The sequence below is a fragment of the Emydura macquarii genome, unplaced genomic scaffold, assembly GCF_026122565.2.
Source record: "Emydura macquarii macquarii isolate MOO-44397 ecotype Brisbane River unplaced genomic scaffold, CSIRO-AGI_Emac_v2 contig_1253, whole genome shotgun sequence".
Classification (NCBI taxonomy): Eukaryota; Metazoa; Chordata; order Testudines; family Chelidae; genus Emydura; species Emydura macquarii.
The window spans coordinates 55,710,118-55,730,519 of record NW_027131390.1 but is presented as its reverse complement, the minus strand read 5'-3'; the positions used below and the strand labels follow the sequence as shown (position 1 = coordinate 55,730,519).

Genomic DNA, 20,402 nt, shown 5'->3' with positions numbered 1-20,402 from the left:
TAACCTCTTGATTGCTGTAGTCCTACTGCAGAAAAGCACTTTTTTGAGGCTGCCAGATGTGGCTGCTCTATAGAAACCAGCTGCTGCAGTATATGCACATTTCAGCAGTACTGAATGGAGACAGGAAATTACAACATTTTCACTTCACACACAGGATGCGGTGTGATGTGAGATCAGTGATTTATTTATAAAATGAAATTCCTAGAGCAGGGAAGCCATGTGCAGGTCGTGAAGCTGTGAACCAAGGTAAAGACGGTGTCATATTATACATAGCAAATCCATGCTATTTATATAGAAGGAGGGAAAATGCATTACTTGGCTGAGAGCATGTAGAACATTTAGAGCCAGGAACAGAAACTTTAGAAAAGATTAATTTCCCTGGCTGCCCCAGTAGCACCCAGAGGTCCTACCCACAAGGAGGGCCCCATTGTGCTAGGTTCTGTACAAACACACAACAAGAGGCAGTCCCAAAGAGCTTTCAGTCTAGGACTGAGGTTTTCAAAGGAGTCTATTAAGTGTCCAATGCCCATTGAAATTCAGGGATTTAGCTGTCGACTCCCTTAGGATCCTTTTTAAAATACCAACCTAAACAGACAAAATAGATAAAGGGATGGGGGGGAATATTATCCCCATTTTACAGATGGAGAATTGAGGCATAGAGAGAGAGGTGACTTAGCTGAGGTCACACAGGAAGGCTGGGACTGACCTAGGAATTGATCCTAAATCTCCTGAGTATAGGGCTAACACTTTAACCAGAGGGGCAACCTTCTGGACAGAAAGTCTACTGGGTCTGGAGTGGCTTGCAGTGCATACAAAGGCTGGGCTGGCACAGTAATCACGCTGACGGGAGGAAATGACATTTTACTGGGTGGATAAACACACTGGTTTTACTAACTAACCTTTCAGTAAAGCTCTATGCCAACATGGACAGATGTAAAATTAAACTGTCATCAAAAAGAGAAAAATCTTCCAAAAAATCTGTCAAATCTGAGCTTTTGTAGCAAAGGGATGAGAGCGGAGCCTTTCTTCCGGATGACTCAAGTGTTTCCATGCTTTTAAAGCCAAAGTAGGATGACACTGAGAGGGGGATGCAAGCTGTCACTGTGCCTTCTTGCGTGCATGAAAAGGAAGATGATCTGCAGGTGTTACCAGGCTAGTGTGAGGGAATTCGAGCAGGCAATGGCATGGTTAATGTACTGTGTCTAGAGGATTGATCAGCATCATTCCGATGAAGAAAATTTTATACAAAGTTCCTGAACATACTGTAGCGAAAGTGATCGCTTCTCAGATGCGGTATTTAAAGGGCCCATAAAAGACTAAGGGTATGTCTAGACTGCAAAAGAGACTTGCCGCAGTGAGGCTCGGTCAGTTGACTTGGGCTCACAGAGCTAGTGTTATGGGACTAAAAAGAACAGTGTAGATGTTGGAGGTCTGAGCTCTAACTGTCTCACTGGGTTTCCAAGCCTGGGCTCCAGCCTAAGCCCAAACAGCTACAGTGCTATTTTTATCCCTGTAGTGCAAAGCCACATGAGTCCCTCCACCCTCCAAAAACTTGCTTCCACAAGTCTTTTTTTTCTGAAGTGTAGACATATCATAGGAGAGGCATGGGGCACAGAGGTTACGATTTGTCCAGCAACCTCGTGCGAAAATTGATACCTGGAATTAGTGACACCAGATGTCCCAATTTTATAGGGATAGTCCTGATATTTGGGGCTTTTTGTTATATAGGAACCTATTACCTCTCACCCCCTGTCCTGATTTTTAACATTTGCTATCTGGTCAACTTACCTGGAGTCAAGACTATAACTCTGACCATCTTCCCCACTCAGAGTTCCCGTAATGCAAAGAAATCTCTGCCTTTGAAACAAATGGGTCTTTTTGACTCCCTCTCAGGGGAAACAATGTGAGAAAGATTGTCTGAATTTGCCACATAAGTATTCGGTTATCTCAGGGTTTCACACTGAGCTAGGTGAAACTGCAGTTTCTGTTAACGCCATTTTCTAGGGAATCATCAGTCTCCTTCTCCAATAACTTAGCGGTGGATCAATGAGATTCATACTTTACCACCACACTAAAACTATTGGAGTGAAGGAAAGTGCGGATGCTCTCCTAACAACTAGCTTTGTTGAAGAAGTATGTATGATAGTGCTGTAAAATATGTATCTTTACAAGGTTCAAGAAATGTTTCTGTGTCCGTTTATTGCTCCTGGTTCAAGCACAGTTACAAGCAAAGCAGGACTACGGCACAGGCACTATAGCCCAGGGATCCCAGCTCCTTGAGTCAAGTGATTATACCACACTCTCAGCTTTCATGAAAAAGTAAGTATCTAGCTCTTATAGTTGTGAAGAAAAGCTTGAAAATGTGAATCACATGTTACCCAGCCAGTAACATCTACCTGGGGCTGCAGAGAGCCTGAAACAATAGTCGTGAGAGAAGTAAATTTCCCCATGATCTCAATGGGGTGTTAACTTCAAGAACCACTGCTTTGATGGCCTTACCAACACTACCCTCGCAGGGGACTCTGTGTAGTAGGAGAAGAGTGCAGTAGGCCAGGGTGCAACAAGCAGAGAAAAGGGGCTAAGGAGCCCAGGCCCCCTGCTTGGCCTGTTCTGAGGCTGCAGGGACCCTGCCTTTCCATGTGGCCATGCCCAAGACAGTATCTGGGGGGCACTGTGGCCCGAGACCTGCCCCCTGCACTGGAGGTAATGGGTTGGGGTGCCCACATCCCCCATTCAGTCAGGGAGCCCCTGCCCAAGTTGTGACATTGTGGGAGGAGAAGCCCTGGTACTTCCCCAAGCCCCCTGTACCAGGCAGGGCAGCAGCAGGGATGGGATCTGCAGCCTGGATGCTGGGGCTTTCCATAGCGAGTGGGGGTGCTGGGGGCCCATAGGACTGCACAGAAACTCCCTCTGCTTTCTCCTGGCAGTGCTCTACCCTGGCACCAGGTGTCCAGACTTGCACATCCCAGTGCTCCCAGTCCTGCCCCTGGCTGCAGCCCCACAAACCTGCCTGTGGCTGGATCTGCCCTTTAGGAGCCAAGTGCCAAGTTGAGCCCACAAGGCACCCTGAGCCCCACCGTCTTTTCCACTCTTGGACAGGTGCCCTATTGGAGAGGGACTGCTGCTGCTCTTGGGGTGAGAGGTTCCCTACTGCCACAGATAGGGAGGAAAAGGGAACCCTTTCCCGATGGCCATCTCTCTGAGAGGGAGTACCCCTGCCATCACTACAGGTTATCCTATGTATTTGTATAGTTGATTAGAAAGTGACCATTGCTGTGACATGTGGGGTTTCTAGATTTAAATTAAAATCAACAAATGTGAGTCATTCAAATAGGGGATTAAGTAAAATTGTGTACAACCCTGCCTTGCTGTGATGGTAAAGAACTAACTATGAGCCTGTGCAAACAGGTGAGCTAGATACTATGGTGATCAGGCTAGTGTGCATCCATAAGATAAGATTTTACATTATACGCTAAAAATAATTAAACATGGCCTCTGGCAGATCATCAGCAGGACCAGGAGCTAGAGACAGGAACTCTATCAGTCTATCTAGATCAGTCCTAGTGCTGAAAGCAAAAGAGCCCAAGCAGATTTTAACTGTGTGCAGATAATGACATCCAAGATAGTAGACCAGGGGTAATCAATAGATGGACCTCAGGCCAAATCTGGACTGCTAGATGCTTTTGAATGGACCCCAAAATCTTTTTATTTTACTCATTATTATCATTATTGTTATTATTTGTGTTAATTATTTTCTGTGGAGACTACACCTTGACCAAGAAATTAGGACCTTAACAAAAAATAATTGACTACCCCTGCAGTAGAGGGCCAATAGTGGTTATCTTTGAGAACTTGTGGAGGACAGGAGAGATCTCAGAGGACTGAAAAAGGGCAAATATAATACCTAGCTATAAAAAGGGAAATAAGGACAACCCAGGGAATTGTAAACCAGTAAGCTTAACTTTGGTATCCAGAAAGATAATAGAGCCAATAAACAATCAGTTGGTTAGCACCTACAAGATAATAAGGTGATAAATAACAGTCAACATGGATTTGTCAAGCACCAATCATGTTAAACCAGCCTAATACCTGTCTTTGACAGGGTAACAAACCTTGTGAATGGGGGAAACAGTAGATGTTCTATTTCATTACTTTAGCAAGGCTTTTGACATTCTCACATGAACGTCTCATAAACAAACTAGAAAAATATAACCTTGACAAACCTACTATAAGGTGGGCTCACATTTGATTGGAAAATCATACTCAGAGAGCAGTTATCAATGGCTCACAATCAAGCTAGAAGGGCATATTGAGTAGGGTCCTTCAGGAATCTGTCCTGGATCTAGTTCTATTCAATATCTTCAGAAATGATTTGGTTAATGGCATTGACTAGAGAGTATACTTATAAAGTTTGCTGGCAATACCAAGTTGGGAGGGGTTGCATGCACTTTGGAGGACAGGACTAGAATTCAAAATGATCTTGACATGGTGGAATGAGCTGAAATAAATAGGATGATCTTGAATAAGAACAAATGCAAAGTACTACACTTAAGAAGGAATAATGAATTGCCCAAATGCAAAATGGGAAATGACTGCCTTGGAAGGAGAGCTGCAGGCTCTGGGATCATAGGGAATCTCAAACTACCTATAAGTCAACAATGTAATACTGTTGCAAAAAAAGTAAACATACTTCTGGGATGTATTAGAAGGTGAGTTGTAAGGAAGACAGGAGAAGTAATTCTTCCATTCTACTCAGCACTGATAAGGTTTCAGCTGGCTACTGTTGTGTCTAGTTCTGGGTGCCACACTTCAAGAAAGATGTGGAAAAACTGGAGAAAGTCTAGAGAGCAACAAAAATGGTTCAAGGTCTAGAAAACATGAGCTATGAAGAAAGATTGAAAAAATTAGCTTTGTTTAGTCTGGAAAAGAGAAGACTGAGGGTGGACATGATAACAGTCTTCAAGTATATAAAAGGTTGTTGTAAAGAGGAGGGTGATAAATCATTCTTCTTATTCACTGAGGAAAGGACAAGAAGTAATGGGATTAAATTGCAGCAAGGGAGATTTAGGTTAGACATTAGGAAAAACGTCCTAACTATAAAGTAATTAAGCACTGGAACAAATTATTTAGGGAGGTTGTGGAATCTCTGTCAATGGAAGGCTTCAAAAACAGGTTAGACAAACAGTTGTCAGTTATGATCTAGTCAGTGGTTCTCAAACTTTATGTATTGGTGATCCCTTTCTCACAGCAAGCCCCTGAGTGTGACCCCTTTGTCCCCATGGGCACCTGTCCTTGGCCCCCATGAGCTCCCCACTTCCCCTTCATTCCTGGCCCTGTGGGTTCCTCACTCCCCTAATCCCTGTAACTCCCTCCTGGACCCACCTGGGGAAACTGACCTGCATGCATGGAGTGGGAGGTATTGCTGCTTGCTCCCACCTCGAAAGCTGCTCCTCCACGTACCCCTAAAGGGCTGTGAGGGGGGCAGTGAGGAGCAATGTCTGGGCTCCAGCATCCAGGTCACTTTCCCCACTTGGGCTGCGAAAGGGGAGGGCAGAGAGCAGCACTTCCTGATGCTCGCCTATCAGCGCTGCCCCTGAGGGATCGCGACCCCCCAGTATGAAAATCTCTCACCAAAAAAATCTTTTGCTACCTAATCCAAATCAAACCTCGTCTTGGAATACTTTCCTTGCCGGACTTGGCAACACATTCATTTTGGAAATAGATAATGTAGGGATTATATGTGGGATGGGTTCTGACTGACTGCTGCCAAAGAAGAGAATGCGTGAAGAGTCCTGATTTTCCAACCACCCATTGGCCAAGGGCATGTGCCAAGAGCCTCTGGAGCTTTTTTATAGGCTTGGAGTGTGTGTAAAGAACACCTGGAATGGCAGAGGTAGACCCAGAGGCAAAGGTAGATGTAGCACAGGGGTGGGAGGCAGAGTTGATGTGGGTCTGAAACAGTTGTATGAGCACAAAATGAATTAATGTGGGGCTGAGAGAGCACAAATTTCATGTGGGCTAGGTGGGTGCATAATTAATTGATATGTGGCTGAAGAATTGGCAGATATGAAGGTGGGGCACAGAATTAATTAATATTTGGGAGGAAGGGAAGTTGGGACAAGCTAGAAGCCCCACATCAGCAGGCAGTACTTCATACACAATTTTGTATTGCAAGCTCATTTGGGTTTTCTAGCCAGAGCTCCTGCAGCAGAGGCCAAAACCTCCTTCTTCTACATTTGTGAAGTTTGGCAAGACTGAAGTCCCAATGCTGTGCTTTAGCCACAAGATAATCCTTCTTCTGTGGTTGTATTGCCCTTTGGATTATAAATGTTTCTCTTTTGATTTTGAAAAGCACCCTAGTTTGTGTCTCAGAATTTATCCTTCCACTTATCCTGTACAATAGCTGCTTTTTATGTGGGATCCCTACAAAAGAAATATTTTGTTCTTCTCCTGCTGATCAGAGCTGAGCAGTAGTTACATAAAAAACACAAGGGCCTGATCCTGGTGCATACCGTAGTCAATGACAAAAGTCCTATTGATAGGAATAGGTGCAGGATTGGACCTCTGTTCCAGAAATGTGCTGTTTGCATGACTCTGACACGCTGCAATTACATAATTTAGAAAGACAGCAGCCCAAAGTCAAAAGTTCATAAAATGGAAATATAGGTCAAAATTATTAGCAGATATAACACTGTTTTCAAGTTCCTCAGAGGACTTAAGTAAAAAACCTGAGGGGAAGAAAAAATAATAAGCCTTAATTCAGCAAAATACTTAAGCATATCCCTAACTTTAAGCATGGGAGTAGTCACATTGACTCTATTCTTAAATACATTACTGAATTATAGCTAAACAAAATGTTTGACATTGGCCTTGAGAAATAATGCCCCTAACTGTGAAATTATTAGGTGTCATCACTGTAGAATAATATCTAGTACTTTTCCTAGAATTTGTCATGGCAAGCCCATGACTTTTCAATGTCAGTGTATAATAAAACACTGTGATTTTAATATTTTTATATTGGCTTAAATGTATTGTTTATATTTGTTTCCTTTTTGGTGTAATTTTATACTTATCAGTCATCTACCTTCAGCAGATGGGCAGTGAATTATACAAAAAAGGTGAGGTGAAAGAAACTATTAGAGTATAGCGTACACAAATTATACCGGTTCCAATGGTTTATTTGTGAAAGTCATAGTCATGGGAATCTTGAACAAGTCTTGAAGTGTTAGACTGAGGAAAATAGGGTATAGTCACAGTATATTTAGTTAACTATGGCCTTCAGTTTAATTAATGTAGTATCAGTTAATATTTGTTACACAGCATCATCTATCCAAAGATTATATCCTAGATTTCCATGGGACTGCACTTGATTTATTATGAACCTGTGGTGGAAACCAAAGAGAAATAGAGAACGAAGGTGTTGGAAACTTATTGAACTTCAAGGGTCAGATTTCTAATCTAGCTTCTGAAAGGATGTATACTAGGACTGTAGACCCATTTCTTGACTCAAACCAACATGTGCACTGGAATAGTAGGGGTCCAGATGTGCAAATGCAAAATGCCTGTTTGATGCAAAGCACCATGTAAGAAAACTATTCTGGAGGCTACAGTTTGAAAGTGCAGCACTTAGAGATAGCAAACAGATGGATACAAGTGGGAAGAGCGAATTTCCTTGGTTTTATCCCTTCCCCCACAACCCATCCTAACAGTCACTGCATAGTCTCCATAAAGTACATCCCTGTACATCCAGATGGTCTCCTTCTGCTCTTCCATCTCCCCTGAATCATCCCTTCTTTAGCTCCCTACCTTCACTCCTCCTAGCCCTTTGCCTCTAAACCCACTACCCCTCCCCTCAGATCTCCCCTGCCCCCCCAAGACCACTGCCCCTCCCCTCAGATCCCTCCGCCCCTCCCCTCAGATCTCCCTAGGCCCACCACCCCTCCCCTCTGGGTCCCCCCGCGGTGGGGGGAGGGGGTTACTGAACACACATCCCCCCCCGCCCCCCGATGACTGGGTGAACCGGAAGTGTGCGGCGTGTGTGAGGGGTGCCGGGGGGATCCTCTGGCCCGGGTTCTGCGCCTGCGCGGTGGCGGCGGGTGCCCGGTTGTTGCGCTGAGCCCGCGCCGCGGTGGTGGGTGTTTCTCTCCGGGCCCCCGGCCGGGTCTCGGCGGCGGCGGGGCGGGGGCGAGGATGTGAAGATGGCGGAGCTGCAGATGCTGCTGGAGGAGGAGATCCCGGGCGGCCGCCGGGCCCTGTTCGACAGCTACACCAACCTGGAGCGGGTGGCCGAGTACTGCGAGACCAACTACATCCAGGTGCCGCCGGGCGCTGCGAGCCCGCCTGGCCGGCGCTGGCGGGCAGCGGCAGCGGGAGCGGTCCCGGGTCGGGGGGCGCCGCAGGCATCTCCGCGGGGGGCTCCGCTGCAGGCGCCGAGCAGCGCGGGGCCGGGCCGGGCCGGGCCGGGCTGGGCGAGGAGGGAGCTGAGCCGCGCCGCGCCGCTTCTCCCCGCGGGCTGCGTGAGGCTGGGGACCCGGCCCCGGCCGGGGGCAACCCCTGGCTGAGGGGGCGCTCAGCCGGGACGGTCTCCTGTTGGCTCCACTGCGGGGAGGAGGAGGGGAAATGCCGGGGGGTGCCTCTGACCAGCCCACCCCGGTTCCCTGCCTGTTGGGGCAGGGCTGGAGCTGGCGGGGTTGGTACCCGGCCGCCGCCGCCTCCAGGGCCAGGTTCACCTCCAGAAAACACTCCCCGGGGGGCGAGACGGCATCGAAACACTTCATCGCTTCCTAGGCTACATCCCTTCCGCCGCGTGCCCACGTAGTGAGTGTATTTCTCTTGGCTCCCTCTCGCTGCTGCCCCGCCGCCCGGGGGGATACAGCGGTGAGACAGGTGGTAAAAGCTGGAGATGTTTTACTCCTAAATTTAGCATTTCTATTGACCAAAACGCAACCAGATCCAGTCAGGTTTGGTTGCAATCTGCCTGCGCACCAGGAGTGATTTTTCCATCAGAGCTGATATGGCCAGCCCAGTTGGGATGGCAGCTGGCTCCTGGTGGGCGCTGGGTGAGCAGAGATGAGGTGGTAGGGGTGATAGCAGACGGGGGAAGGAAGAGAGAAAGCAGGGGTAGTATTATAGGGTTCAGTCTTGCAGTGATATGGGGAGAGGGGCAGAGCAGATGCAGCGACTTTTTATCTAACAATCATGGAGGAAGAAAGAAGTGAGATGTGGTCAGTTAGGTTAGCAAGTTACAGAGGCAGAAGGAGAAGGGTGATGGGCTTGTGGATATTAATGGGGAGTCACATGGGCTGAATGTGTGTGGAAGAAGGAGAATAATTCTGGTGGGAGTTATGGACAGTAGTGGAGCAGGGCAGGGGCGATCAGAATGAGGTAATTATTGGGGGGTGAGGAGTAACAGTAGAAGAGAAGAGATGGGGCCCCCTAAGGATAGCATCAGCATGTGGCCAGTGAAGAGGGGACGGAAGGTGGAATCAACAGCATAGTATTGAGGATTTTACAGAACGCTCATCACCTTAGTACCTTACAAACATTAAAAGACATGCATGGGATCCCAGTTTCATTTTCTCTCTCTCTCCCATATGGAAGCAGTTTTTGTGTGTGTTTATTTCAGGACGGCACAGAAAGATAATAGCTGTGGCTGTTTTGAGATGTTGGCAGGCTTACTGTAGCAGAAAAATGGGAGAGAGATGTGGTGACAAAGAGAGGAATGATATAACCAGTGGGGAAAGAATAGTTAAAATGTCACTATAGATATTATATTGTTTAATTCACAGCATCCACATCATAGAATGACTAGTCTTTTCTTAGGGAAAATTTATCGATATTTCAGGTTATTTACAATAAAACATTTCAATTAGTGTGATGACACACCTAAATACATACTTTGTTACAAAATGAACAGTATTTAATAGCAGATTTCATTACCATTTCCCCTTTTTTCAAATTATTTAATCATAACCATACTGTTACATGCATATTTAAACATTCATATTAACTTTTTAAAATCTGTATTGTGAAGCTGACTGTCTTTTAGGTGATGGGGAAGAGTCTCAGAATATAGAGGAAGCGGGGAGATATAATTCAGTTATTGTCCTCTGTGTATGCCCTTCTTGACTATCAGTTGTCCCTATAAATACAAGATGATTGTGTCCATTTTATTATTTGTATTACCATATAGCACTTGAAGCCCTAGTCATAGACCAGGGCCTTGTTGCACATATTAAAAGATCTCAATTATTTCAATATTTCCTTTGTGTTGTTTTCCTGTGCAAAATGTATCCATTTTTTTTGAGTGTTTATCTGGCACTGTTTTTGCAAAATGTTAAGTCTTCCATTATTAAATATTCTACTAATATGACCACCTTCGTTAAAGGGCTTCTGAATATTTTTGTTACTAGTCTGTCTAGATATCTGTATCCTGGTTATCACTATGGAATCTTGAGTCTCTTACAAAATTATATACATTCACATGTAGTCCACGCTTAGAGCTAAATGCTCATTTCTCCTTTTCAGGAACAACTAGGAGGTTGACTAGCATTGCTCTTCATGCTCTGTCTGTCCTTTTCTAAAAACAAGCAGCATTGTCAGCTATTTTGCTCTTAATTATAGAAAGTCATGTCAAAAAGGTTAGTCTTGCAGTTTGTGCAGAAAGTGGTCAGGATTGTCGTCATTCTCAGCTGTGGTGGAGAAGTAAGCTTCCAAGAGGCCCTGTCTTCAGCATCTACTAGTTCTGCCATAGTTTCTAGAATTTTGATGTGTGTTTTATGACTGCTGCAGTTTCAGGAGGTCTTTGTTGTGGAGACTTTTGGGATATTTTAGGGCACAAGGCACAAGCTAAGATTAAGATTTGAATTTGATCTAATATTGGATGGATAGCTTATACAGTGATTGGAGCATGGAAGTGATGTGTCATATTGACCTGTGTTTGTCAGTTTGGCAGCAGTTTGATGTACCAGTTGGTGCTTTTTAGTGTCAGTGTTTTCCTTCCCAAATACAGAAATTGTTGCAAAAATGGGTGGATGTGTGGATCACTGTGAGAACTCTGACAAGATTAGTCTGTTAATATCATTTGAGAGAATTTGAAGTATACTGTTAATATATATTTGATTTTCTTAGCAACTTCATAGGTGCTTCAAAAATCTTAGGGTATCATCGAGATTTCTTTGCATGGAAATTGGTAGCTGGAGCAACTGCTGCAATTTGATGTTTTTCATGAAACCGGGTGTTCAGCTCTTATATTGGCTAATCAAATATTAATTTGGCTAATCAGTCATACTTGAGATTTGTTTTATGAAAGAAAAGAGTTATTTCAGAACCATTTAAACAAAAACAAACAAACGAGTAAACCTTTCTTATGGTTAGTATTCAACAAATAGGTAACCAGCCTTCACTTGCATGCACTGGTACAACACTCTAACATCTTGTGATAGCAAATGATCAGATAAAACATCAAATGGATAGTAAATGATTTAATTTAATTGCAAAAATAAGAGGAAAAAATGTGAAAGACCAGTGTTTTGGCAGAGAATAGCTTTCTTCATGTATAGCTCTTGAAAAACTTGCTCTTTTTAAATTCTCCCACTGAGTCACTCCTTAGCACACCAGCCAATCAACTAATATGGTGGCATGCTTTTCAGCAGACATTAACCCTGCTGAACAGGAAAATAAATTGATACATGCTAATGGAAAAACTAAATTTGCACACTAAAATAATTCAGACTGTTTTTGTAATATGTGATTTAAAGCAAAAATAGGCATAAGGGTAGGCAGCGCAATAAATCAGTTTCTAAACTTAAATTCATAAACATAGATAAAAAAATAAAGGAGACTTACATAGAAATGGAATAAAAATAAACATTACTCACCAGACAAAACTTATTCCTCCAATAAAAGTAAGTGGGGGGGAGCACATAGTAATGATCTCTGCCTTTCTTTCCAAACAGATATAATACAGCATGTACATGCATTTTTCAAACAACTTGATTTAGAAGGCTCTTTTATCAGAGCTTTATCTTTATGTTAAGGTTTGCTAATTAGAGGCAGGAATCTGATGCTGGTTATTCAAAGCCTCATTTCCTCATGCTCTGCAGATTATACCCAGTTCAGTGCTCAGTCTGCACCATGTTATAAAGTGAACTTTATAGAAGAATATGTAATTGATGACCAATAATTTGATTAACTAATCAGGGTCTCCATTTTCACAGAAAATGTTTGCATAATACAGTGCTTTTTGTATGGGTCTCTTATAAAAAGCAAAGAATGCTTTGAGTGGTCAATAAGACACAATTATATAATTTTGGTGTTCTAGAATTTTCTTTGCTGTTCCAAGAAATGTCACGACATGATGTGAATTGCACATTTTTTCTAATCCCACTTATTTCTACTTCTACTGTATTAAAATAAATCCTAGTATTTATCCACCTTTTGGAGGTTGTACTACAGTTCTCCATGAGAATAATCAACTATTATACTTCGTTCAGACCTTTTTTGGTTTATGCAGTAAAATCACTGCTGCTCTTAAAAAGCCTCTCATTTCATGCAATGTTCTTTTCATTTCTGTTCTGTTCATTTCATGTTCTTCCAAAACTCATGAACTCTCAAATCTTTTGGTGCATTTTGAAAGTGAACTGGAAAAGTTACCAGATATATGCTGGCTAGAGGACTAAACTTACTTGTCACTTGATATAAAAAATCAGACTGGAGAGCTTCCGCCATTGAGGTGTGTGGTCAAGTGAAAAGCCAGCATGTCACATTCAGTTTCTGGGTTAGGTGCTGGGATTTCTACCAGGTGCTGTCCCTGGACCCTTCTGGAAGGCTCTGTCTTTCTTAGCCTTTGAAGAAAAGTGATATTTCACTCATCTCTAGTTGCTGGAAAGGAAGAATGAGCTCTCTCCTCCTACCTCCACTACCCGCCAGCCCTTCAGAGCCTCCAGGCTGCTGTGAGGGGTGTGGGTTTCCAATACTGTACTGGCTTCTCCAGTCTCCTGGCTGTTGTGAGGAGAGGGATGGGCAGTAAGTCTCTACTACTTACTCTCTTTCCTGTAGAGCTGTGGGTCTCAACCCATGGGTCGCTTCTGGCCCATGTGACATCCTCAGGGCCATATAGATCGTATACATATTGTGTGGATGCAGCCCAGATAACACACAGAGAGTTGCATATGCGGCCCACAAAAGTAAATCGGTTGAGAACCACTGCTCTTGAGCCACTACTTTTTGAAGCCCTTGTAAACAACTTCTGTAGCTGCTCTTTCTGCCGGTTCAGGTAGATTTCCTAGACAGCAGGATGGTGAAATCAACATGATTCTTGACAGTTTTATCATAGGATTCTGAGTAGCAGCGTTGACCAGGGTTAACTTCACATTGCTGTTGCTTGCCCAAATTGAATCACAGCTGAAGCATTGAAGCTGTCTATGGATTCTACAAGACAGTACTGCATTTCTTTATATTTGGGAGATTTTTTCCACAAATGTAAGCGAGAGAAACTTAGCTTTCATTTAAAGAAAAAAAAAGTGCATCAATAATAGTAGTCTTCTAGGCTCTTGTATTGAGAAGGGAAAGTTTCCTGCTTGTGGATGGAATTTTCAAGCCAGTTTCAATTGCCTTCCCATTTGTTTCTACCTTATCATACAATTTAAACGAGATTTTACTGTTTGAATAATGGTAATCAGACAGATATTTTACTGCAATATTTGCAAACCAAATATTCTATTCAGATTTTTCTTTTGTCCTGTAGTCATCACTGTAGCATATTGTAACTTGTCAGTACATGAGAAACTGACTATCATTCTATTTTCAGTGTCCAATCTAAGAGAAATGCACAAAGTAAACAAACAGCACAAATAATGAAAAGTAAATAGGATTATTAAACTTCTGTTTTAATATTCAAGTGAGGTGTATAAGTAAATTTGCTTTTAAAATGATTTTTAACCTCAGTGTTCCTTTACTTTTTTATTTTCTTTTTAAACTAGCTTCTAGTGAATTAGTGGTTAAACTTGGATCTTACAAGCGTGCATGGAAGGCTTGTTCTGCAAATATAAAAGAGGCATTGATGAGTTTAAGGCAGGAGTAATCGAGGAGTGCAGAAAGATGTTAATAAATTAAAGCTTCTTAAAAAAATTAGCAAACTGACAAAGCAAATCTGATGGATGTGTGGACATGTCAGTACATAAAATGGTTAGAGACTTTCAGCCTGTTGTTTTTTTCCAATGCACATGCAGTTTTTACCATCCAGACTATTGTGGCATTCCACAAAAAATGTAATTTAAAATTTAAATAACTGTCTAATGGAAGGTCTCAGTACCCTCAATTTATGGTATCTACTTATTTTTTAAAAATACCATTGAATACCAAACGGTATGAAAGCTATATAACTGAACATAATTTGTTAGTAAGGTTGTATGTAGCCACTATTTTGTTGAAATAAAGCAAGAATTTGTTTGACATGTCTCTTTCTTTAGGCTCAAAGTTATCTGCCACAGAATGGGAAATTCTCAGCACTTAGGCCATGTCTGCACTATGGATGCTACAGCTATATCATCATAGTGCTGCAATGTAGGCACTTCCTCCTTCTCTGAGCAGCAGTGGCTATGTTGATGGAAAATTTCTCCCATTGACTTATCTGAGTGTACACTTAAAGTTAGGATGGCTTAACTGTAGTGTGCAGGTATGAATTTTTCACACCCCTGAGTGACATAGCTAGATCAGTCTAAATTTTAAGTGTAGACCAGGCCTAAGTGCTTTTTGTGCTCTTCCCCTCCAGCTCCCCTGTGCAAATTCAGTGAAGAGCTTACAAGTGCTACTAAAAACTCTTTTCCAAAGCTAGAAGTATTTTATAGAGGGGGGGATAACTGAAATATGGAATATTTTGCTATGGGGGTATGATAACAATTGTATTTTCAATTGTTTTTTATTTACTATAACTTGTCTTTTCCTCCTAGGTGCCTAAACTGTTCAGGCTGCCTGTCCATTAGGAGGCTAATGGTTTTGGCTGGTCCTGTTAATTAAATGTGAGGGCTTTTTAGCCTCCATGTCTAAGTAATGGGATAACCAAAATATCTCCTTCCTGTGGAATGGCATCAGTAATGAGGCTCAGGTAGCTAGGAGAAAAATCATACTGATACAGGTATTTAAGACTCTAGAATGAGCACTTTAAAACATGTAAAACATTTTAAATATTCTGTAAATATCTAAAAAGGGCTAATATTTTACCCAGCACTGTGTATGCATGTCTTCAATTGATTTTTCTCAAAACATGACTCTTTAAATTATTTTTTTTAAATACCTGGAATAAAATTTGGTGGTGTGTATTTAGACATTGCAAGCACAGCAGAGTTGTGGACTGCTGTTATTGTGTATTTATCTTGTATTCCAGGTTTCTAGAGTGATCATTAGTGTGTTGATTGAATTGATATTGTGATGATGATCTCTATTGGCCCAGTTTGCCTTTTTTTTTTTTTCCAGTGAGCCAAATAACTGGTAAACATGCATTTATCACTCAACCACCATACTTTTCTTTGTATAACTGCTACTTTTTACAAAGAATTAATTTAAAGCATTTAATACATTCACTGAGTTAAAAATCATGGTTTGTAAAATAATAAGATTGTTTCTTCTGTAAGAGGGTACAGCAATAGCATGAGCCATTAGTTATCAGTATTAATACCTCATGTATAGATGGGAAAACAGAACTTACAAATGCTATAGTTATTATTGAAAAGTAGGCATGTCTATTGTATCTTGAGTACGTTATTTGAGAGTGGCATTCTGGTAACTATCTTTTGCTGTATATCTACTTCCTAATGAGGTAGTCATTGAATAATGTTGATCAAGGATGCTGATTCAGAGCAACAAGTTTATATTCATTGTTATATGTGCATCATAAGCATTTTAAAATCTAAATTCTATTGCTCACATTTTATATGTATTTGCGATCATTAATCTCTATGGCTTAGTGCTATAGGTTTCAGGGCAGGAAGTGGTGCACCACTGTGGTGAATGTCTTTAAAAAAAACAAAAAACCAAAACCTTCACCAAGGAGCATTCAGCTAAGGCCTGATCTACACTGCTGCTGGCAGAGACCATCTGGGATTGATTGAGCGGGTCTCTACAATCCACTCAATCGATCCTGCTGCATTGATAACCAGGGAGCCTGCAGTGTAGACATACCCTCATTTTAACTCCAGTCTGAATGCTAAATTGTGCTGGCCCAGTTTTAGTAGGTGAGGTTTTAAGCCATTCTTTGTTTACTTGTGTATAACTGAAAACAACATCTTGTCTACCAATGCAAATCTTCTAAATTTTGTTGGATATCCTTTCACAAGAACAAGAATCTTCGTTAATGCACTTTTCATAAGTTACGAAGCAAGGTAATACTCCGTTGGATGAGACATGTAATGGGCAACATGATGTATTTAGATAACTTTTTTCTGTTTTCAGGGCTCTGATTAGCTAATTTGGACACTTTTATGGAACTGAATAAACAGTTATGCAGATGAAAATGGATCTTGTGCCTATTTCAGTGAGAATGAATTGGGTTTTTTGCCATCTCAATCTCAGGTTCTTAGTTTAAACATAAGTTAACTAGGTTTTCAGGGAAGGAGATGAATGTGGATTAAAATTACATGGGAGACACCACCCTAAAGTTTGAACATAGAAGGAAACCTTGCTGTTAGACTATCCATAACAACTCTTCCCAAACCCCAGAATGATGTGACTTGAATGTGAAGTATAAACCATTTTTTGTATGGTGGCTTATGTTAGGAAGATTTGAAAATTTCACTTACATACTTGTCAGTGCTGAGGACAAAGCTTTCTTGGATGAGAGTGAGGGCCTAAATAACTGTCTTTTGTAGATTTTAAGCGTTCATTTAAAACAAATTTTTTTTTACTCTTATGATTACAAAGATAACTTTTCAAATGTGAAGTGGTTGTAAACCAATCCAGTGCTTTACAAAATCGGCAGATGAAGACTCTATTGCCTCTTAGGCCTCGTCTTTACTTGAAAAATAAATTGACCTAACATAGATCGATTTACAGCCATCGCAGTAAGGTGGCTGAAGTCTACACTACCTTCCTTGGGTTGGTGGAGTGCTTTCTCATCAGGAGTACTTCCACTGACCTAAGAGGGGCACTGTTGGGAGCTGAGAGACCAGGTTCTCAGCTCCCTACTGGGACCCCCAGAGGCTCCCATGCTCCCAGAGGCCTGTCCTCCTCACAGTCCCCGTTTCCCGCTGGGAGCCAGCCCCAGGCTTCTCCTCTCCCCATTCCCCACCGGGAGCTGGGGGAAGCCATCAGGAGCTCCCCCACTCCCCGTTCCCAAGGGGCAGAAGCTCGAGTCTTCTTGCCCCGAAGGAGTAGGGTCCAATTGCCCCTGCTTCTTACTTCTTTCCACCTGCTTCCTACCGGGACCTGGGTTCCTGTCCCGGCTCGCAGCCAGGAGCTGGGGTCCAGCCGCCCAGATCTTTTTGCCCCACTCCCAGCTGGCTTTCTTGTGAATTTCAGCACTCCGCTGAATGACAAGAATGAGATATAGCTACTGATGTAAAGGAACGCAGTGTGTACATTGACACTGCATTGCCCTATCTATGCCGACATAAACCCTACGCCTCTTTCTTATGGCCTTTTTGGTTTTATTATGTCGGCATATCAAGGGAGTTACATCCATGGGAGGAGTATTTGAATGTTTACACCTCCATTGTTTTGTCGACAAAACTGTCTAGTGTAGACCAACTGTTAGCTTTGCCATGCAAAAGTAGAATGAAATTAACAACTCTGATCAGTTTAATTGTTGCTGTTTAGAATCTTGTGGGTGGCAGTGAAACTGTCAGGAATCATGTGAATTTCATGCTTTTGCTCCTTTGGAAAACTGCACAGCACTGGAGTTATTCCTGGGAGTGGGGGACCCAAGTAGGCTGGGGGACATATATTTTAGAAGTGTAGTAGGCAGGGTCGACTCTAGATAATGTGCTGCATTTGACAGAAAGAAGGCATCAGTTTTGCTACAGCTTCTGTATCCTGTAACTACCCAAATTATAAACTACAGTTAGTGGAACTTTCTTTGTCTGTTAATAATGAATAATAGTCTTTGTTCTGGCATTTTTTAGTCATGGATTAGTATTAAACCTAAATGAAGGACTGCTTTTGTTGCTTTTAAAAAAAGCAGCATCTGTACCTTTGACAGAATGTGTAAGGCTACTTTTTTAATAAATTGTCTAAAATGGAGTCAAGATGGTTGAATTAATGTATCTTGATTTGTTTTAATCGTAATTCCCACATTTCTAAAATTTTCTTATCATGGTTAAATGTTTACTGAAGAAGAATACTGTAATGAATTTTCAAAACAGCTCAGAAATATTTATCAGTTTTTTATTAGTACTGCAGCTGTGAGTGATGCTAATCTCACAGTAAAACTTCTGTTTTATTGATCTTTCCCAGCAGCAGGTTTCCTGATACAGTTTGAGACACAGGAAAAGGGGCTCAAGGTTTAAATGCACAAGAAGGCAGGAGATGTTTGTTCCAGAATATAGGCTTTTGTTCTTTATCTTGGGAATCAGTGTTGGATAAACGAACAAATGTTTATAGATTTGATGAAACTTGTGGGCTGTGTCCACACTAGCCTTTACAAATGTGTTAAGTATCTCAGGTGAATTGGTGACCAATTAACTCAAGGTAAAGTCCAATGAAGGTGATTTTTAAGTATGTAGTGAGTTAAAAAAATAAACAATGTAGGATGTAAAGGGAATGGAATAGAAAACACTGACAATATTACAATGATGTTCTATAAACCAATGGTATGTTACCATTCAGAATTCTATGTTCATTTTTGGTCATCCTATATCAAAAGAATATAGCAGAAATAGAGGGGTTCAGAGATAGGTGACAAGAAACATCAGAGGGATGAAAAGAGAAGAAACAGAAAGGAGTGGAACTGTTTAATTTAGAGAGGAGATGAAAAAGGTGACACAGAGGTATATGATAATGAATGGTGTAGAGAAGGTAAATTGGATACTTCTATTTACCCATGTTCATATTAAAGAACAAGGGTCATTCAGTGAAACAGAAAAATGACTAATTTTAAGTTGATTGGAGAAACTACTTTACACAATGCAATTAATCTGTGGAATTTATTACCGCAGATTACTGAGGCCAAGAGTTTCGCAGGATTCTAAAAGACTAGATATTTTATATGAATAATTGGGAACCACCACAATTACATTTGATAGGATAAACATTTTTCTAATCCGTAGAAATCCTCCTATTTCAAGCATACACAAACAACTAGCTGATGGGAGTTAGGAAGAAATTTCTCTTGTGAGTAGGTTATTCTGCATTTGTCCACTACTGGATTTCATGCACCATCCGTTGAAGCAAATGGTACTACCCACCATCACGATACTGGACTAGATGGAGCATTGGTCTTGTTTAGTGTGGCATTTTCTATCTCCCTACATGTAATATTAAACTCTGTTGACTGTGGAAAAGTATCTAGTGGGATCTGCAGGAATTGGTGTTAGGTCTGGTCTTCATTAATGATTCCTTGGAAAGGGAGAAAACGTGTTAAATTGTAAGGAATTGCCCACACAATGAAGAGGTAAAGATCCAAATAAATTTGATTTGTGGAGAAGGGGAATACAAACCTTTATCTGGGGAAAATGTAATATGAACACTGAAATACTGGTGACTGAAGGTGATGGTAATGTATTTCTGTGGTTATATAGTGGTTCATAAAAAGAGCTGTGGGAAGCCCTAGCCTTAAGTGGAGTTGCAGAGAACCATAAAATAATTGTTGCGGTTCATCTAGGACATTGACATTATAATGCTAAATTTATAAGCAGTGGTGTTGTGTTGTATCTATGGAGGCTTTTCATTTTCTCTATCTAACATCTACTGGATTAACTTTAAAGAGAGGCAGGCCTGTCTATTCTGATGTCCTTCCTTGGGCTTCTTGGTTCCATAGAGTGGTTTCCTTTCCAGAATTGACCAGCTGTTGAATGAGCAGATTATGTGGCATTGTATGAAGCATCAGTATATGCTCAGCTTGCTAGCTGGGACATTGGTGACCCTCAGAATATCAAAGAAGGTTGATTTCAGGAAGTACCCACACAAACATTTAAGACTGTAGCTCTTCTGTGTGAATACATTTCTGTACATAAACCTACAAACTTGAATCCTAGAACGGAGAGAATAATCTGGAGAGTCAGGGTCTCTGATATTACACTAGTTGACAATATTTCACCTTTCTGATGGATCTGCTGTCAACATCTTTGCTTGCAATGCAGTAGCTTGCTTTTCAACAGTTCTTTTCTTTTTTTTTTTTTGGGCTGAGTTCATTATATAAAATGTTCTATCAGTTGATCTGTCTTTTTCCAGATGGAAGAGAACAGTACTCA

The 20,402-nt window shown here is 41.7% G+C and overlaps 2 protein-coding genes across 8 annotated transcripts in view; one reads left to right on the top strand and one right to left on the bottom strand.

Moving 5' to 3' along the window:
• ICA1L (islet cell autoantigen 1 like) overlaps positions 1-20,402 on the bottom strand; it is a 427,480-nt gene that overhangs the window by 397,452 nt on the left and 9,626 nt on the right. The gene's annotated exons all lie outside the window — the stretch shown is intronic.
• ABI2 (abl interactor 2) overlaps positions 8,057-20,402 on the top strand; it is a 118,939-nt gene continuing 106,593 nt past the window's right edge. For 4 of the 7 annotated variants that reach the window (XM_067548875.1, XM_067548873.1, XM_067548874.1 and 1 more), the window contains exon 1: positions 8,057-8,315. In XM_067548875.1, coding sequence (XP_067404976.1) covers positions 8,199-8,315 — 117 coding nt within the window. In that variant the 5' untranslated portion in view covers positions 8,057-8,198. The remainder of the gene's footprint in view (positions 8,316-20,402) is intronic. The other 3 variants (XM_067548878.1, XM_067548877.1, XM_067548876.1) reach the window with 2 other exon arrangements.